Genomic DNA, 20630 nt, shown 5'->3' on the forward strand with positions numbered 1-20630 from the left:
GATTCATTCTAAGGCAGTCTCATTTTAAATCTCTCTAAGGTTTTCCTTGTTCTCCAGAGCACAGAGGTGAGGAAGTTTATCACTAGTTTTAACTTCATAGACTTCAATGAAGTTATAAAATGAATCTTTCTTCCCAGTAATTTATTTCAAAACATTGGAAATAAAGTCTCTTGGACTCTGTTTGCATTACATCAACTCTCTCACAAATAAGTTGGTTTTTTTTAGCATCCTGGATCAATCTAAAGCCTAGGACAAATATAGGATTCATTAAATGTCATTTGTATGAGAAACAGAATAATAAGATTGCACCATGATGTTATGTGGCTGAATATGTATCTTTTTAGCAGCTAGGACACAGGACCAGGATTCAGGAAGCTATTTGGCAAACATAAAATTAAGCACTTAACATTTCTATGCCTCATATTTTCCATCTGTAAAATGGGGACATTGATATTTCTTTCTTTGAATAGATTTCTGATTTAATGATCTATGATTATCATTGCTACTGTTCAGAGTGGCATCAACTCTCTTCCGAATTGGTTCTAATTAGAATGTTTAGATGAATGAAAGCAATTACAGAGCCTATATGCCACAAACAGTTAAGGCCATGATTAATTTTGTCTCTAAGTAGTGGCAGTTACTTCATTGCTCATAGGAATAAAATCCACATTGGAAATGTTTGCAGGACTACAAATGGAAGGCTTTAAGAAACCTTAATTCTTAAAGAGAAATAAATAATAGTAGATTTTTCAGGATAGTTTAAGTGTATGCTACAGCATGTTGTGGGATGAGTCTTGATTTGGTTCACAAAACTCAAAGTTTGGCCACTGATGCTAACTATTGGCTTTCATACCATTCAATATGTTTTTGCAGTAAAGAAATCCTTCTTAAGTTTTGGCTCCAGTTCAAAAGCTTATTGTTAAATAGGCTTTGTTAATGAGAAGCCTGACTCATGGCTGGGAAGGACTGATTACCAGGGATATCAAACAGACTTGTTCCCATTCCACTGCCAGAACAGTTATCTTTAGAGTTTGTTTAAGAAAGGATTATTTTACCCAAAAGAAACAGTTTATGTTTTCACATTTCAGGGGTTTTGTTTTCTGTGTGATGATAGCTAGTTATTCAGCTTTACTAAGGATTGGGAAAAAGTCACATATAGAAAACCATTGGACTGTGCGAATACGCCAGATGACCATCAAGAAAGAGAAGCAAGTTCTGAAAGCTGCAGTTGAGGTGCTGAGAAGCAATGAAGCCCAGGGCTGCCTTCTGGAACAGGAAAAAATCCATGTTGATGCTTACACAGCCTGTTGCAATCTGGTAGTGGAGGAGTTCAGCTGTTGGGTACTATTTTGTTTTCCATCCTTCAGTTATTTTTATTTCTTTTCTTTATACAGTTGATGGTTTGGACAAGGCTTCAATTGCTAACTCAGATGGACCAGCCCCAGGATCCCAAACTCCTCCCTTCAAGAGGAAGGGCAAACTCTCCAACATTGGCAAAATCTTTAAACCTTGGAAATGGCGGAAGAAGAAGACAAGTGATAAATTCAGAGAAACATCAGCAGGTATGCCTGTGGCCCTTTGATGATAAATAGTAGAAAACCGTGTGATGGTTTTGCAGGGTAATATTTGAAAAGCTTTTTGAACTTCTTAGATGGCAGGGATAATTTAGGCACAGGATTTGACATACAGAAAAATGGTTTGATCCTTGGCAAGAAAAAACTGAGCCTTTTTCAGCTTCTGTCTTGAACCTATCACCTAAAATACACAGCTGATTTGTTTACAATTGATTTGATTATTATCCTCAGATATATAGGAAAATCTCTGTCCTCCTGGTAGTCATAACTTGAATTATTAAACAAACCTTGCCTTCATGGGGACAGAAGTACGGGGGAGAAGCAGTTGTAGCCATGCCCAGCAGAATGAGGATCAGCTCTGCAGCCCCTGCCTTCACAGAGGCTGCTCTGCCCCTTCACATCCCCACTGACAAGACTGAAAGGATGGTCTGAAATCAAATGCTGTGATGAAATTATATTCTGTCTGAAAAAGAGGGTTGTTGAAGGCTGGGATTTAGTTAGCCAAACATAGTTGTTTGGGGCCACCTGGGATGCTCTAGGGCATCCTGGCTGCTCTCCCAGAAGGTTTGTTATTATATTTGTCATCTCTGGGCAGATAACTCCAAAACCCTGGGGCATCTGAAGTGGCTGTAGACATCCATGTTTAGAAAACTGAATGCCACCTTGCATATATGTGTGTGTGTCTTTGTGTCACTGCTCTAGCCAAACTTTCTCTACAAAAATCCCAAACTTCTGGTTTGGGATTCAAACAGTCGTGGTTGTGGTTTCCTAAACTGGAGTCTAATTAGAGTCCAGTGAGCTTCTGTGAGCTCTTTAGATTCATTGCCACAGTGCAAGCCCCCTGTCTGTCTTCCAAGGGTGTAGGCAATAAAACCAACATTAGTCTCCCAATGTGTTTTCAGTAGGCTCCCCTGAACTCTTAGAACTACACTGCTTGGCGTTTTAAACCCATACCAACCCCTGACAGTTAGAGCAATGAGCTCTGTGGTTTGACAGTGAAACTTCTAAAACAAACTTTATTTACACAAAAAGGAAAAAGAAGCCATTTTCTCTGGTGTCTTCATCACTCCAGATGCCAGCTGAAGTTTTGAACAGATTTCTGACATCTTCAAATCCTTCTTTCTCTCCTTTTTCCCTTTGATTTTTTTCATTTTCCCACATACTCCTTTCTTCTACTACCGCAGTAAAAAAAAAAAATTAAATCCCCTCAGTCTGATATCTCCTTCATCACTTCCCCTTTCCTTCAGCTTTCCCAGTACTTTTATCATATTGTTAAAACAAAGTTGTTTCTAGTTAATGACTCCTGAATGTTCTGCGGCTTCTCCTGGACAGGTACGTGATTTTATATGCAATGAGTTCTTCAGAGTAATGACCATTCATAAGCTGTGTATACAGAGATTCCCTAAACTTCCACAACCTATTAGCACGTGTTAAATTGTTATGCCATTAAATAATAATGCATGTATCATTTTTCAATTATTATTTTTAAAAAAAGTAATATCTGGTAAGTTCATGTTCAAGATAGTATTTCTTACATTGTATTGTCTTTCTTCCGAGGTCTGAATCCAATCTTGCAAGCATGACGCATCGATTCTTATAATACCAAGGCAAAACATGTGTTTGTATCTTTTTTACAAAAGCAGGAAACAAAGTACAAAGAAATTCAGGTCAACATTTTCAAAAGCGCCTCCTTAGATATTCACTTCTATTTAATTTGCTGGTCTTGTTCATGATGTTGTGGGTCCCTCAAGACACCAATTTGCTTTTAAACTGTGCATGAGATCACTTTTGTTTGTGTATGTGCTTCATGTGGGGCTTGGATCTTGAATTGAGAAGCAGTTTGAATTGCATTCATCCTGCCTTAGATGGTAATTTCAGGGATGAATAAAAATAGCATTCCCTGTATTTCTTGAGGAAATAGACCCAGGACCAATGGAGACTGGGAAGATGCATTTACGTGGCAAGTTGCCCCTTGTTGCTTGCGTAGTGACATGGCAGAAGAAACTTGCTTATCTAACTCAAGAAGGAAATGGGAAGACATCCATTCAAAATAAAAATCCTACAGGATATCCTCTTCCTCAGACTACTGCATCAGAGGTGTATTTACATTACCAAGGTGGGGGCTGTGTGTGTCCCTGCCTCTTAGATGCAGGAAGCCATTTCCTGGCCCAGGACCATGGGAGAGAGCATGATGATCCTCGGGTTTTGTCAGTTCTCTCAACAGGGCTTTGGAGTGGTAAATCCACATGCAGCTGAAGAAAGGGTTTCTTCTAAGACACAATGTGGACTGTTGGAAGGAGCTCTCACTACTTTCTCTGGGTTTTCAGTAGGTTTTTTGAAAGAGGTTCTTGCTACGGCCTTGCCAGGACATGTACCATGGAGCACTTTTTGTCTTAGGAGCAACTGGAAGATGTTCATAAACAGCAAATACCACAAAACATCAAAAAAGGAGGGATGTTTAGATGTAAGATGTTAATATCTGTGCCAGTGTGGGAATGATGATTGGAATTTTTCCCTTTAGCAACGTATTTTCCATGCTCTATCTCAGAAAATCTATTCTCTGGGCACTGGCTGTATGCTTTTTGCCTAGAGGGCTTTCAAAATCTAGGAAAAACAAACATAAAATGCCATCATCCCAAGGGTTTCTCTGCTTTGCAATGTTTTGCTGTGAAGGAAAAGGCAGAAGTTTGTGTCTTGGCACAAAGTAGATATCACTTCAAAGCTTCACTGCAAAAGTATATACAGAGAGGGATCAGAAGGCAATTTTAGCTCTTACTAGGCCAGAGAAAAATTAATAATCAGAATTCTCTCAAGCTTCTCTTAGAAGAACAAAACTAAATACTGGAGAATGTCCAGAATCTCCCAGCACTCTGAGTCAAAGAATGGGTCTTAAGACTGTCTGAGGTTTGCAGCTGCTGGCCATCACTAAGCAGTCTTTTTTGATGGGATGAGGAAGGGGAGAGAGAGAAGCTGCTTTTTGAAGTAAACTGTTCCCATTATTAGTGCTGCTATTATTTGTATTGGTCAAAAAAGTAAATATTTATGAAGGGGAGTAAGATTTACTGGAGTAAATGAGGGTTGCATACAGTACAATAAATTTAGATCCTTTCTGATGGTTACACCTGAAATCAGGGCAAGCTCTGCTTCTGAGTGCAACAGGGGAAGGATTTTAACCAGGGATTTTCTGATTCTTCTGGAGCATGAGTCTGGAGACTGCCTGCCTGCCTCACCTCTGCCTTCTTCAGTAGGCAAGGACTTATAACCAGTTACCCTCACAGCCAGGACTGACCTCTTTGTAATCAATCTCAATACATACATGCACACGGATGGAGAAATTGTTCTTTCCATTTTATTATTGCTTAAAGTTGTAAACATTATATTGGTGTTCATGTTGAAATTTTATATATATATTCACACCTTTATATATACATACATATATCTACATATCATATATATGACAGACGCGTTGAGATATATATACACGTATAGCAGAAAAGATTTATACTGATAGCATCAGCTGGTCACTCAGCCTAATTGCACAGAGTTTTAAGAGTCTCAGACAAGTCTGCTGAGCTAATTACTTTTGACTATTGTTATGTTTCACTAGGCTTTCCTAAAATGATAGAGTTACACAGTCAAGCATTCAGAAGTCAGGAAATGTTTGAATGATGGTGCTGGGCAATAGGATGGTACAAAATACTTGACTGTGTAAGTGTGAAGTATATTGCATAATCTAAAGTCTGTAATGAAACATAAATTATTATGATGAGTCCACACTGACTAAATAGCACCCAGTAAAAGTTCCTAAGTTGACAGGCCACTCCTTCCTCTTACACAAGGGGATGTATTTTGCTACTTTGATTCAAATTAAGATTCTGCGTTTTTGCTTTGTAGGAATTAAAATTATGATACTACTAGTGAACACTAGCTTGATTTTTTTAATGTTCTTTCCATAAGCCAAATAATGTTTAAAATAAATTATCTTTTCAAGCTGAATTAATTGAGCTTAATCAGTTTAAATAAAAACACCAATCATGGCTAGTATTTTAGAAGATGGAGGACTGGGACTTAAGCTTCTTATCTGTTCACAAATTTTCTAATGTGTGAAATAGAGATAGTTATGTCTCAGGCTTGTTATGAAACCTGTGTAATTTATGAAATGCTTTGAGGTTTTTTAGTTGAAGTGTAAAGGGTTCATGCCTTCTAATGACAATTGGCATTTCCCATGATAATTAATTCAATGCAGCTGTTAATTCAATGTTGTAGAACTGAAAAAATATATCATCCTGAAAACTAGAGAGAGACATTGATGGGGGAAGGTCTAATTCAATGTTCCTAAGCTTGATGGCATTATTTTTACAAGTGGCATTGAATTGTCCCACAGATATGTAAGAGATCATCTCATTTCACTGTCCCCAAGAAAACAGATATAAAAAGGAAGCAGAAAGAAAAAAAAGAGTGGGAATTAAATAATATTTGTAATGCTGAAATAATAATAAAATAATATTTATAGTGTCAGCAACAAAAACAAGTATAAAGTGCATGCGTAAGGTGTTCATCCTTCAGGGCTGTGTTGAGGTTATTTCACCCTGCTTGTGTATGCATCTGCCCTCTGGAAAGACCAAGACACTCCATCCATACCTGCCCACGTAGTCCTCTGTCTTCATGACCCCCCATCTCTTGTAAAGCAGTCTTTGTGGGACTGCTTCCCTGCATGAAAAACTTTGCAAACCTAAGGTGTGCTCCTGTGCCCATGTGTGACAAACAGTTGCAAGGCCCATGCTTTAACAAATACAGGGGAGAAACTGGGAGAGCTTGTGAGTAATTTAGGTGTGGGGCCCAAGGCAGCCTAACTTGATCAGAATTTAAGCTACCATAGTCTCCCTGAGGAGGCTGGCTGGTATTGAAAGTCTACAGCCACACTCATGGGCTCCTTCACGCTGTCAAATGTGGCTTGAATGCTGCAGAGGTTTGACCTTTAATGGACAGATCCCTCAAAGTATCTGAGTATATTGACACAGACATAATGCAGCTTACTTGTTCTTGAGCCAGTAATGCTTGCATTTGTGACCTCTTGATCTCACAGGCATGAGTAGCTGGAACTGGACTGGTCAAAATGTTTACTCCTTCCAGCTCTTCTGCCAGGAGTTGGTGCTGTTTTGATGGGGAAATGCATCCTATGTTGAGGAGTTGCTGAATACCTGCACTTTGCAGAGTGAGAAATAAAGCTGGTCCTGTAAATTCAGGAAGCACAGAGTCTGAGGGACTTTTTACAAGAGCATGTAATGATAGAACAAGGAGGACTGGCTTTAAACTGGAAGAGGGCAGGTTTAGATTAGATGTTAGGAAGAAATTCTTTACTTTGAGGGTGATAAGGCGCTGAACAGTGCCCCAGAGTTGTTGTGGATGTCCCATTGCCGTAGGCATTCAAGACCAGGTTGGATGGGTCTTTAAGCAACCTGGGTTAGTGGGAGGTGTCCCTGCCCATGGCAGAGGGGTTGGAATGAGATGGTTTAAGGTTTCTTCTAACTGAAACCCAAATTCTGTCATTCTGTTCAAGCATCCCCTTCTCTGATGGAGAAGGGGAATGGGAAGCTGTAAGCAGTGATGCCTTCAGGCACCTGAGGTCAGCCAGTCTGGTTGTGTCAGCTGCTGGGAAAGGTGTTTTGCTATGCATGAAGGGCAGCTTTCTCAGAAGAGCCAAACTGCCCTTCTCTGTGCCTTCACAGGAGCCTGTCACTCCACTGTATGGCTGAGTCACTCAAGTGGGCTGGCACAAGTGAGATTAAACAGTGCAAGAGATGCTATCACTCTGCATACAGCAATTAGACTGACCCTAGAGGGTGTTTGGATTATTTGATGAGACAAATAGCTCTGTCCCATAGCATTAATAGGATCAAGTCCAGAACAGCTGAAGCTTCACCACATGCCCTCAGTTTGAGGTCCAAACGTCACATGGATTTTGATGTCTGTATGCAAACAGAATCAGGATAGAAGACTACCTTTTGTTATCAGGGGAGGCAAAATGTGATGCTCACATTTTGGGGACATTATGCACCAGGGTCCCATGGATCATTACAATAATGTCCCAGACCACTCCATCAGTTTGGGGATGGGATGCAGTGTAGAGCTATTCTATTTTGAGACCTGTAAATGCTTTTCCCTATAAAACTATTCAGCATTTTTCCCATGGGAAATAAACATAATAATTAGAATGCTTCATGCCACAGTCTTGGGGTTTTTGTGTATGCTGCTTCTTTTATAACCTAAAAACAGGATGCTGGTGTTTTTTGTTTTTGGTTTTTTTTTTTGTTTTTTTTTTTTTTTTCAATGAAAGCTAGCCAGCATCACTTGATTAAGATATCATTTCCTTTTAGAACACAACTTTTGGCTTCTGGTAAAGGTTGTTTTTTGTTGTTGGTTTTGGTTTTTTGGGTTTTTTTTCACTTTAAACAGCTTGCATGTCACAAGGGCTACCCTGTGAGTTTCTTGCTCTGAGCAGGATTTGTGTGTCACTATTCAAAAGCTGTAGGAAGCAGATGGAGGTATCTCCAGCTGAGCTACTCAGTCTAGTCAGTGGGAAAAAAGGTACTCTTACATGCTAAATGCCTACACTAGTATGAGTTCAACTTCACACTGAAAGTACCTTTTCCCATTGACCATAAAAGAATCCTCAAGGAGACTTGCTGAGCTGAAGATATTGGATCATATGAGTCCCCACTTTCTGTGCCTGCAATTGCAGGCAATATTTTCAGAGACTGTCCATGCAAACTCAGACCACTTCTCCTGCAAAATCAGAGGAAACAAGAGTTCTCTTTCTATGAAATAAAAATAGTTCTCTACATGTTTTTCACAAGCATCAGCATTATGAGAATAAATCTATTCTTAACTGTGCTTTTTCTTTAGTGTTGGAAAGGAAGATTTCGACAAGACAAAGCAGAGAGGAGCTGATAAGAAGGGGAGTGCTGAAGGAAATGCCTGAGCAAGGTGATAATGCATTAACTAGAATTTAGCTACTAAGAACTAAACATTTATGATAAAGCCAGTGTTGCATTGTTTCCATGTAGTATAAATAGGTATGAGGAGACAAACTGAGAAGTGTGAGAGGTAATTTGGGCCAGCTGACAACTGACGTTAACTCAAGGGATTTATGCTCTGCAACTGCTTCTGCCATAGGTGCCCAGCTGACTTCTGGTCATATCCTGAAGTATTTTAATGCTCCCTGTAAATAATGTGACTTCTGTGGCTCCTGCTTATTGCTTGCCAGAGTTTTTTCTAATTAGTGATAAAACTATTTTTGAGTCAAGGTCTGCTGTCTAAAGCCACTAGAGTATAAAATGAGAAATTTTGACTGAAAAATTAGGAACCCAGAAAAATCAGTATAATGCATTTCAGGTATCAAAAAGTACCAGTGCTGGGATCATATGGATCCCACTGCTGTCACACAGGCCACAATCACAAATGGCACCAGCATAAAACTGTGGGCAAGAATCAGTTGTTTCAAAATGCTCTAAGGTTTAGTAACTGATGTTAGCCAGAATTTGCATTTTGAAAAGCATGAGTACGCCAAGGTAGATACCTCTATGCTACATCCAATTATATTTCTAGTGGTATTCTCTCTAATATTTTTAATCTTTTATAAATCTAGATCAAATAAAAGTCAAGTGAGTAAAATAATTTTCTGTAGCTTAAGTTAAACCATTTGTCATTTTATCAAGGACTCTTAGAACTCCACGTTTACCAAAAATAATTTTCTCCTAGAAATTGTGTTTTTCTGTGTGATCTGAAAAATCAGTGGAGTATCAGTGTGTATGGATTGTATCATACACATAGATACTTAGAAGTAAAGGGCATGTTTGTTGATGTGTGACATCACTTGTCCGTACAGAGTTTGGCTAATTATCAGATTATGACATTCTCCATAGCTGGCTTCTGCACTTGTCTCTGCCACTGTCAGTGTCTTAAAACAAGACTTACAAACTCTCCATACCTCAGTTTGTCCATTTGTGAATTTGTTGTGGGTTTTGCCATGTGTTTTACTGGGGACCTGCGTAACCTTGTCCTTTGAAGGCTGTAAATTCTATTTACAGTTGGGACAGTTAATGAAATGTGGCAACTTCTCAGATTGGTTACAGTCCGAACATAAATACTATAATTTGTGATAAAAGTATGAATACTTTGGTCATCAGTGTCCTTGACTCCCTCTTCCATCCTTAAAAGGGAAAGGGACTTTGGATTCCTTACAGGGATTGAGCAAAGTTGGAAAAGGATATAAATGCGAACAAGTTTATCTTCTTCCTCCCATATCAATCTGGTCAGTGTTATCTTCGTCACATTGTGCTTAATATTTGATGAAAATCGTAATTTTTAAGGACATTTTGAAAGAATATGGGGTTGGTTTGAAGGTGCTAAAAATGGAGAGGTAGGAAAGACAGTTGAGGGGTGTGAAGGTAGATAGAAGGAATAACTATGGGGATTAAAGCTAAAAGAGGAAATTACATGGAGACGTGAAATGTGAGAGGTAAGAAATGTGAAGAAGTGACAGTGTTTCACATGGAGTGAAGAATAATGAGGTGGAAAGTGGCAAGTGCCACTTGGAGGCAGGAGGTGTTTCAGAAGCAAGACGAGAATAAAGGTGGCAGTGTCATATGTGGAGGTGGAGAGAAGAAAGTGAATTTAAGAAGCCCTGGAAGAGAGAAGCTGAAGAAACTGAATGTTGCAGTTAAGGTAAGTGCAAGTGTCAGCTCTAACAAATTAGACAAAGTTAGGAAGGCAGAACTAATTTTTTACAAATCAAGTTGATGCTAGTGTGTGGAAGATATTGAAACAATTACCTTAGTGGGAGTACCCAAGGTGGTAGGACAGAGGCTGCATAATTGTGTTAAAACCAGGGAAGTGCCAAACATCCAGGTCTGACAACACACAGCAAGGAAGAGAAGTGGAATTGCCACAGTTAGAGAAGAATCAATGGGAGAAATCAGAAGAGATGCCATGTAGGTTTGCTTATTTTTTGGATTGACAGCAAGAGAATTATGCAGAAAGAAATTACCAGAGAAGAAAATCTGCAGCAGCTTTAAAGTGCATGGAACACAGAAAGCTGTAAGCCAGCAAGAGCAGCAGTTATCAGCAATATGGAGAGAAATAGGAAAATAATCAAAAAAACTCTCAAGCTGACCTAGTCTGGGTGAGTAAAGTATCATCAGAGCTGAGAAAGAATTTGACTTCAGAATTTAATTATGATATGATATGTGATACAGGAACACTTTAAGACTGGATGATGTCTTTGTGACATATTTTTATTAAGTAAATGGGCACATACATTCTGAGAACTTTTGTCAGAATTCCTGGCTCATTTACGTGCTGGGAGTGCACCACAGTAGTTCTGCAACTCTGCCCACCCGTTGTCCATTTTTGGAACATGCTGGAGCATGTTACAGCTTTGTTGTGGTCCATGCACACATTTCTTTGCTGTGTAACCAAGATGCAAAGATGAGAGAACAGGATGCTCATGAACAGACATGAAGAAGGAAACCAGCATGGACTTCCAAACCTACTACTGCAGAGGTGTCCACTCAAAGAACATTAAAGCCTAAAAGAGTTTCTTTACAGAGTTTCTTTCTCAAGCAGATCTACAGCGTGATGTTTCACATTTCAGTAAGTTTTTCTGTTTTTCTTCACACAAGCTTGAAAGCAGAGGGATGCTGTATTTTGTAAGTAGGTGCTAAGTAGTTAAACTAGGCAATAACTTTTTAATTTTCATTTCAGATGGTGATGTAACAGTAAATTTTGAAACTTCGAATGGACACACCATAGCCATTGGTGAAGAAACCATACAGGAAGAAAATATAATAAAAACCAGTGGAAATAATGGCACTTTATCAGAGAAAGCATCAGCATCAGAAGGAAAAAATGAAGATCAGAAAGGTAAATTAACGTATTCTTCACAGATTGTTTTTTGCCTACTCTAAATTTTAACGTGTTCTTCCACTAGCACCTGTACATGCTGTGAGTTCTATTCTGCCACAAGGATGCCAACAGAACCTGCTGAGAAGGTAAGACTTGTGAAACACCCGTATTCTGTCACTGGTAGGCATGCCTTTTCCTGTGCATTATGGTAAGGTCATAAAGAGAAGCATGATCTAAACACAACAATGTGTGCAGGGAGTTTCAGTTTCTAAATCCACTGCAAGCCTTTCCTTGTAGCCATGGCCAAGCTTTGGTGTCAGGTTTTCCTCTTATGAAAGACCACACTGAGTTCATTTGCATCACCTTGCCAGCATCATTGTAGAAGTGTCTCCTGGGTTGAATGTTCAAAAGTGTTTAAGTCACTTTAAAACCATCTATCATTTTGAAAATAACTTCAGTAACTCATTCCAATTGGTTTTCATGGAATCTTAAACACTTGCAGTCCAGCTCTTCACAAATATTCCAGGGGCTGTGTCACTACTGCAAGCAGAAACCAGGCGATTTATGGAAAATGCACTTTATAGGGTTTTCTATAGATTAATTGTAGTAAATACTGGTAAATATTTAGCAATCCCAAGGTCCATCTTAATTGTGCTGTCCTTACTCAGATCTACCTGAGTTTGACTCATAAAGGAAATATAAAGATTAGTATGGAATCACAGGATTTGAACCAATTTTTATTTTCTTTCTCTACCATCTTGAATAATGCACCACTTCTTTCCCCTGTCAAAAAGTGTTCTTAAATACTATTTCATTTATTGGATTTTTCTAGCAGAAAGAGCAAAGACACAAAAGATCAAGACCTTAATGGCTGGCTGAAGCCATGAGGGCAGGACAGAACAGCCTTTCCAATGCCTTCTATTAAACTCTACCTAGTGATGAATGAGCCTCTGGAGGTTGAGAGGGTCAGTTCAGCTAACACAAAAATTTGAATTCTTCTCAGAGCTACGTAAATCACTTGACTATGCAAAAAGTGGGTAGATGTCCAAAGAGAATCTTATGAGATTTCTAGTACTTCCTGTCTCCCAACAAGGCAGAAATACAAGATTGGCCTTTGTCATGACGTTTAAATACAACTATCTTGTGGTGCCAACTAGAACCAGATGTGTATTGGGTCAGGGGAAAAGAGTTATAAAAGCCATGGAAAACTCCTTTAAAATGGTTCTGTTTAACTTTGGGGTTAGATCAGGCCATTTATTATTTTGTGCATCACTAAATACAGCATTTTGGAACTGTCAGGACTTGGAAGTTTTCCTAAGGTACAGTTTATTATTTTAGAAATACACATTTCTAACCATGTTGAAATCCCCTTGAGCTGACTTTGCAGAATGTAGAACTTCAGTGAAGTGTAGGTTCAATATCTATTTCAAACATTTTACTAGACTCTGCACTCCCTATATATTGTTTTGACCTTATAGGGGGAGATTAAAAATGATTGCTGTACAGGAGTAGACTCAATACAAAAGAAAGTATAGCTATCACTCCAGTCCCTCTCAGCAAATTAAGAATATATGGAGGAAGGAGAAGGAAAACAAAAAATGAGCATAACCGGTATTCTAGGCTTCATTGAATCTCAATATGAACATTTAGGAGATGCAAACACCTTAAAGTATACCTTCCTCTTGCACAAAGTTCATGAGTTAACATCTTGAGTCGCCTGAAACAAAAGGAGATAGATTTACTGCAGAGAATATTCTCCCCACGAAAGGTGTTAAAGATCAATTCCACATATCAGAACCAGTGTTACACTATGTAAACCCAGTACAAACCACCCCACAGCCATTGTGAAAACACTTCAGTTACTCTTTATTTATAGCACACTAAGCAAGAAGGTGAGCCAGCCTGCTGAGCTCAGTGGAAGAGTAAGGCCCACAGCATCTCACCTGACATACCAATTCTGGGTGATATTTTTTGGCAGATGCAGTAAGTTTGCATTACACCCACACCCACTGGCAGAGTGAGGAATCAACAGGGAGCATCAAAATCAGAGCTGAAGCAGGAATACTTAGCTCACTATCTTCTGCTGAGACCATAAAATCTGAAGCTGGTGCTTCAGATCACAACCTTCCATCATGAGAACTGAAACAGGTGGATTGAATACTGCCTGACAGTCAGGAGTAATGGCTGCAAGAAGTTCATTTGTAGTGAGTCTAATGTGAGGCTTCTAAGTCATGAACTCTTAGGTGTAAATCTTGAAGGAAGATATATACACCTTCTGTGTTTGTAAGACCCAAAGACAGGATTAATTCCTGCTGCTTAGTGGCACAGTGTGCTGCATTTCCAACTCCCACCGAATCAAAGCTTGCCAAAAAATGCATCTCAGTGTGGTGAAGTTACAAGGTTATTTTAAAATGCTCTTTTGAAATTATGGTGGTCTTTATTTGCCCTCTTGTTCAACTGGTTCTTGAAAATGGCCTTCTCACATAAATGTGATAACTGCAAGAGCCAGAAGCTTAAAGAGAGCACATGATACAGGCACATTGTGATAGTATGGTGAGAGTTGGCAGCAATAGGTTGTAGAGTGTGGAATATATGAGTTAAAACAAGTTAAAGGAAAACCTTTTTTTCATCATGAGCTATGGAAATACAGTATCCACAGGGCAAACAATAGGCTCAGCCATGCATATAAAAATGAGTAAAGCGGAAGCAAGTGAAGAAGACACCCCCAGAAAGCTGTTCCCCTTGCTGCCAGGCAGTTCCATAAGCTGTATACCCATCTGCTGCCTATCAGCTCACAAGTGCCTTTTATATGTGGTGAAAAATTCCCTTGGGAAATTTAATAGTATAAGTGTGACTACAACCAGTCATACAACCAGGGTGTTGAAAAGAAAATTTCTCCTTTATGGCAGGTTGATAAGAAACGAATGACAGTTTAACATAAAGCAGGTAATTGATGCATAAAGCTTTGCTATTGAAAAATCAGACTAATCTTTTTCTGAGATCATTTATTCATGTTGTGTTTGTTCTGGGTTGACTTCTGAATTCTTTTGTTTTGACTAAGGAAAGTCACGAGCATCCTTTGCAGAAAATAAAGAGCTAAACTATAGCTATTTTATCTGTGAACCTTGCAAGTGATACAGAGCAGCAAGTGGACAGGTAGCAATATCAAAGAACACCCTGGATATCTGGGCAGCAGACTGAAATCTCCCTCTGTGCCTGGACTCCTGAGCCATGGCACAGGTCTGCAGGATCCCCAGCAGTGTCCAGAGCTCCAGGTTCTAGGTGGAGTGTGAGCACTGCAAAGGGGATCCAAGGAGTCTGTCTGCCTCCTGCCCCCTGTAGCAGTGTTGGACAAGATCAAAAGCCACATCAGTAGAATAGGTGTCAAAATTGTCATTATTTGCCTCCCTGGATATCAGGACATAGCGTGGTCATGCAGCATGCATACTGCACATGGTAAAGCCTGCAGGTACTGTGTCAGAGATACTTTCTTCCTTTCAATCCTCCCAAGATGTCTCTGGAACACAGATGCACGAGAGAACCCCTTATTTGTATCTTGCGTTCATTTGAAAACTTCAGACTTACTCATTTTTATCAAAGCAAGCTAAATCTTTTAATGATTCTTGCCGATGGTTCCAGATTTCATAGTTAGCTTGGGCTTGAAGAAGTGAAAGGCTCAGTAACCATCAGCAAGACATTGCCTGGAAAAAAACAGTAAGAAGTTCTATTTTGCATACCTTCAGTCAGGTGTGTTAGGTGCTGCTTTGAAAAGTTATTGCATTGCAGAATGTCAGAGCTCTGTTTCAGGTGCTGCACGGGACATACACTTCTGGAATGTTCTGGGCCATTTACAGGAGATTGATTTCTCAGGTTTTCTCATGTCTAAAGTAAACACGAGTAAAGGAGACAGTTTTTAGTCCTGTTTCTAAATGAATTGTTGAGCTATATGTGCATATTTTTTCTCCTGAGAGACTCTCATATGAGAGCTAGAAAAGGTTCCAGGCCTTAGTATGCTGAGTTTAGTGTTCTTTCCTCTATATTTTGTCTCTCTCCTTAAATCCACCATTAAATTTAATCTTTTCTTTTTCATATGGGTAACCAAAGAAAAGAAGGTTGGGGGCACAAACTCTGGTCTTATAATCATTGCTCTCTAATGGCTTAGATTTGTCTACTTTGTTCTTCAAAGTCTGATTTTCTAGGTTCCTTTTCTCAGAGATCTTTTCTTTCTTTCTGGAAACCAGAACAAAACCTGTTTGAATATAAGGTAGTAACCCTCATCTTCCAGGTCTCAGACAAGAGCCTGCTTTGTCTCAGAAGATTAAACCTGCAAACCAGTCACTGTGAGAAATTAGGCACACTTTCATGCCTCTTGTGGGCCTAGCTGGCATCCTCCACTCCCGATCTGTAGATCATTGATATGAGCAGCATGCATAAAAGGTTGTGGGCTTTTTTCCCTGACTCCCTAAGAATCTCTCACTCCAGCTGAGTTATTTGCTGACTAAAACCAGTTCTTCTAAGAATAGTATATCTTTAGTTCATCACCTGAACTATGTAAATGAGGCTGAATCCAAGTATTCTTAAAAGGAAAACTACTCTAGATAAAGCTGTATTTGGCCAGAGCCTGTCCACTAAGTCAGCAGGGCTGGCTCTTGTTGGTAGGGTTATGTGAGAGGCACAGGCTTTCACCCACAAAAACTGAATGCCTGAAGAAAGCTCCAGACTTGTAAAGCTGCTTTGTTCATTTTGGCTTTTTTTTTTTTTTTTTTTTTTTTTGAGCAGAAAAATATCCTATTATGGCTCCAGAATTAAGATTGTTTATATTAATTTTATGAACTGATTATTTCCATTATTTATCTTTTCACAAAGTGTAAGAGAATGTAGACGTCTACATGCCTTCCACCTTCCAAGATTCTCACAGATCAGCTGACAGTGAATATGTCTTAGGCATTCTCTCTTTTTTTAGCAGCTTTATTCTTACACAAAGATTGACCAGTTAAAAATGTAAAATGACAGGTGTTGAAAATATTTTTTATCTTGAAACTAATGCAAAATACCTGAATGTGGTTGCTTTAGGTGAGATGTTACACCTATCCCTTTCTCCCCCTCTCCTGTTTTCTACACTGTCTCTGTTAGAAAGCTTCTTGCACTTGGTGCTGTTGCAATTACAGAGTCAGTAAGATCTAGAGGTCTGCAGATGTGCAGATCTGCCTTATCCATCTTCAAGAAAGATCAATTCAAAACTGCAGAGACAGCTGCAAGCAGCATTGTGAGACAGCTGTCCTGGTTCAGTGCAGCAAAACAGAGCCCGAGTGAGGCTGAGTGCATTTGATAAATGTTGCAAGTTGGTAAACAGCCAGGAGAGAACATGGCTAAAGGACAATGCTGGCACAAATAGAAAGGAATAAACAGTGGTTTGAAATACAGTTAGAGTGGAAATTAAAGGAAGCTTTCTAACAATTAGAACGGATCTTTTCTTGAACAGAATTTTATTAGCAATAGCAGGAACAAAAATAAATGGAGCTAGTTAAATCTGAAGTTTATGAAAGGATTTCTCTGAGTTGACCACCTGCATCAGCACAATCAATGAGTCCAAAAAATTGACAAAAGACACCTTGTCTTGTCCCATGTTCCTAACTGACAGCTTCCTGGATTTTGATTAATCAAGACACAGCTCTCTGCACAGTCTGCAAACGAAACTCACGATCTGCAAAACTCTTGCAGAGTTTCATTGTGCAAGGAGTCATCCTGCAGAAGACAACAAACATGCATTATTTCCAGCTTTCATTTTATGTAGTGTTTCTCCAGTGTGTTGTGTTCATCCTCACAGGAGGAGGAGGGTGCTGTACAGTTGATGGAGATCATACACTGGTGTTGCAGCACTGATGGTTTTCTGTGACATAGCTCCATGACACTGCTCAGCTGAACAAACAAAAATACCAGTGCTGTCAGACAAAATCCTTGGGTAGCAAAGCTCTGGCCTTCTGTTCCTTACAAGTTCACAGAAGTAAAGAAAGATTCTACAGCCTATCTTCTGAAAATATGCCCAGGATTTTCATAGGTACCTTTGGTCCAGAATTAGCAAAAGGCCCACTTTTAGTTTGAAAATAAGTAATCTGATTTTCTAGTGCATGTGGCATACTGGCTTCTCTCTGAAAGTCTTTCAGATTTCATGAGTCCCCCCAAGAGCTGTTGTATAGCGAGTACTTTGTGAATCTGACCATTATTTAGGTGTTTACATGAGAACAGTGTTTTTTTAAGAGTCTGGCCCCAATCACAATTTCTGGAAACAAGAAAATCTGGTTTGAAAGTGAAATTTCTTGAAAACCTGGCCTTTGGAAAATTTATTCTAAACATAAACATATTGTTAATGCAAATGCTTAATGAGATATTAACATTTGCTTTCCTGTTGAGGAAGTAATTTATAGGCAAGTGGCTTTTACAGCAGTTATTTCCATTAATGCAGCAGTGGATAAAAGGTACAGTAAATTCACGAATACAAGCCGCACTGACTATAAGCCGCATCTCTGGGTGTTGGCAAATATTTCGGTTTTTGTCCATAGATAAGCCGCACCCGAATATAAGCCGCTTTGTCGTTCGCAGCGAGGACCCGCGTGCAATTAGTAACAGAACCGCGGGAGGGCGGGGTTTACTGGCTGAGCTAAGGCTGTGCAGGCTCGGCCCGCTAGGGGCCGCTGACGGGGCCAGGTGGTCCAGCACGGTGCTGCAGATCGGGGCCGGCCGCCGCTGCCCCTGGGCTCGGTCACCCCGGGTCGGCGCTGCCCCGCGGTGGCAGGCAGGGACGGAGCTTCCCCTGCTCCTACGGCAGCGGCGGCGGGCGGGGACGGAGCTTTCCCGCGCCCGTGGCGCCGGCGGCGGGGAGGGACGGAGTTTCCCCGCTCCTGCCGCGGCGGCGGCGGGCGGGGACAAAGCACCCCGTCGGCTCCCCGAGCCGCGGCAATGGCTGCGCGCGGCTCCCGTCGGCTCCCCGGGCCACAGCAATGGCTTGTGTGGGGCTCCCGTCGGCTCCCCGGGCCACAGCAATGGCTTGTGTGGGGCTCCTGTCGGCTCCCCGGGCCGCAGCAATGGCGGCGCGCGCTTCCCCCCCCTCCCTGGGCCGCAGCAATGGCTGCGCGGGGCTCCTGTCGGCTCCCTGGGCCGCAGCAATGGCGGCGCGGGGCTCCCGTCGGCTCCCCGAGTCGCAGCAATGGCGGCGCCGGCTTCTTCCCCCCTCCCCGGGCCACGGCAATGGCGGCGCCGGCTTCCCCCCCCCTCCCCGGGCCACAGCAATGGCGGCGCGCGCTTCCCCCCCCACCCCGGGCCGCAGCAATGGCGGCGCCGGCTTCCCCCCCGCCTCCCCGGGCCGCGGTAGGGGCAGCCCGGGTCCCCCCTCTCCTCCCCGGGCCGCGGCAATGGCGGCGCCGGGCCCCCCCCGTCTCTCCCCTGGGCTGTGGCAGAGGAGGAAAGAGAGCTCTCCCGCCTCTCTCCCCGCCCCCCGTGCTGCCTACAGGGAGCCAGGCTCCACCCGCGGTGCAACAAAGTAGCGATTTGTAACAATCGCAAAATGCCGACTTTGCAGCTGCTCGGCTCAGCACTCTGGCTGGCACTTCTGAGGTTGTATTAGCCGCTCCTGATTATTAGCCGCATTTCCGGTTTAGGAGCAAAATCTTAGTCAAATTGGTGCGGCTTGTATTCGTGAAATTACTGTATTCCTATCTGGTGTGTTTTGGAGACCTTTTGCTAAAAGGTCAGTTCTTGATGAACAGATGTCTAAATTAAGAAAAATAACAGTAATAAAAGTGTTGCAGCTGGTCCTGAGGTACCTGGGGGATTGGTTTGAACAAATAGATGGGTATGAACTGATTCAGATACCTCCTTGTTCTGGCAAAAGAAAGAGCAGGCATGAAGACCAAGGGTCCATATTCAAGCAGAATCATGTTAGGGAGGTACAATTACAACATAATTGTATCTGTAGCCATTTACAGACATCAGACCATCTCTGTCACTGTTCAAGATCAAGCCCCTCTTGCGGTCATTAGTTATTTGTATTACTACAGTATTATTGTATATACCAGAAATAATATTATAGCATCTTACATGCAGAAAACCACAACAATTTTCCAGTGGACTTGCAGTAAAAGGAAGGACATTATGATTACGCACTGGAAAACAAGAGGACACTAGACCAGGATAAAGACCAGCATACTGGCAGCCTAAATATTATCAGCTTTGGCATCACAGCAGGGGCGAGTTTGAGGAAAGAGTCAGTGAATATTCACAAAGCCTGAGGGTCAACAGAGGGAAAGCAATGAAAAGCATCTGCTTCAAACTTGGCTTGTCACTGTCAAAAGCTGATATAGTGGACTCGTCAGGTAGGAACTTGAAATCTCTGTCTCAAATCAATGAGAAACCATACTATGGGCAAAATCATACTGACAGTGAGATTAAAAAATGAACCTAACAAAGGTAAAAGCAAGAAGACTAATGAGATGCCAGGAGGAGCGATGTGGTCAAAGACAATAATCTTCACCACAGATTTCCTCCTGACTGTGAGTAAAAAGAAGGTTTTCAGTCAAGGGGCAGTCAAGACTGGATGAGAGGTGTAACTATCTGAGCAAGTAGGATGCAGCTGTGCAGGAGTCCGCCAGTCTTTGGAATGAGGTACATAACAGTATGAAAAGAACTGTCTTAGACAAAGATAGTATTCCAGTAATGGCAAGGCATTTCTGTTAAAATAAATGCTATATAAATTGCCAGTTTTAATCACAGGTGAAGTGTGCAAGCAAGAACTTTGATGCGAATGAACTGCTCTTTGATTTTCATTTATAGTTATTAGTTATTTGTCTAAAGAAAAATTGAAAATTATTGGTTGTCACTAGGATGTGTTTAGTTGCAACTAAATAAACCTTTAGCCTTATATTTTGTACCTTTTTTCCTGATTCAGAAGATAAATTCTGATATACATTATTTAATCAGTTACATCGTTTAGTGTAGATTGACTGTATTACTTTAGAATATGGTGAAGGGTGTATTACTCTTTCTAGGTTATCATTCTGTTTTTAATATTTTCTCTACTTACAACCTGAAACAAAGCACAATGATGTATAAGTAAGCAAGTTTTAAATTCTTTCTTACAAGTAAATAAAGTTTTAG

The 20630-nt window shown here is 40.8% G+C and overlaps 1 protein-coding gene across 5 annotated transcripts in view; it reads left to right on the forward strand.

Annotated features, from left to right (window-relative positions):
- The window catches only part of PHACTR2 (phosphatase and actin regulator 2), a 131568-nt gene that overhangs the window by 84180 nt on the left and 26758 nt on the right, over positions 1-20630 (forward strand). For all 5 annotated transcript variants that reach the window (XM_033054506.2, XM_033054502.2, XM_033054505.2 and 2 more), the window contains exons 2-4: positions 1395-1562; positions 8481-8561; positions 11340-11498. In XM_033054506.2, coding sequence (XP_032910397.1) covers positions 1395-1562; positions 8481-8561; positions 11340-11498 — 408 coding nt within the window. The remainder of the gene's footprint in view (positions 1-1394; positions 1563-8480; positions 8562-11339; positions 11499-20630) is intronic.

This window comes from Catharus ustulatus, chromosome 3 (assembly GCF_009819885.2).
Source record: "Catharus ustulatus isolate bCatUst1 chromosome 3, bCatUst1.pri.v2, whole genome shotgun sequence".
In the NCBI taxonomy this organism is placed as follows: Eukaryota; Metazoa; Chordata; class Aves; order Passeriformes; family Turdidae; genus Catharus; species Catharus ustulatus.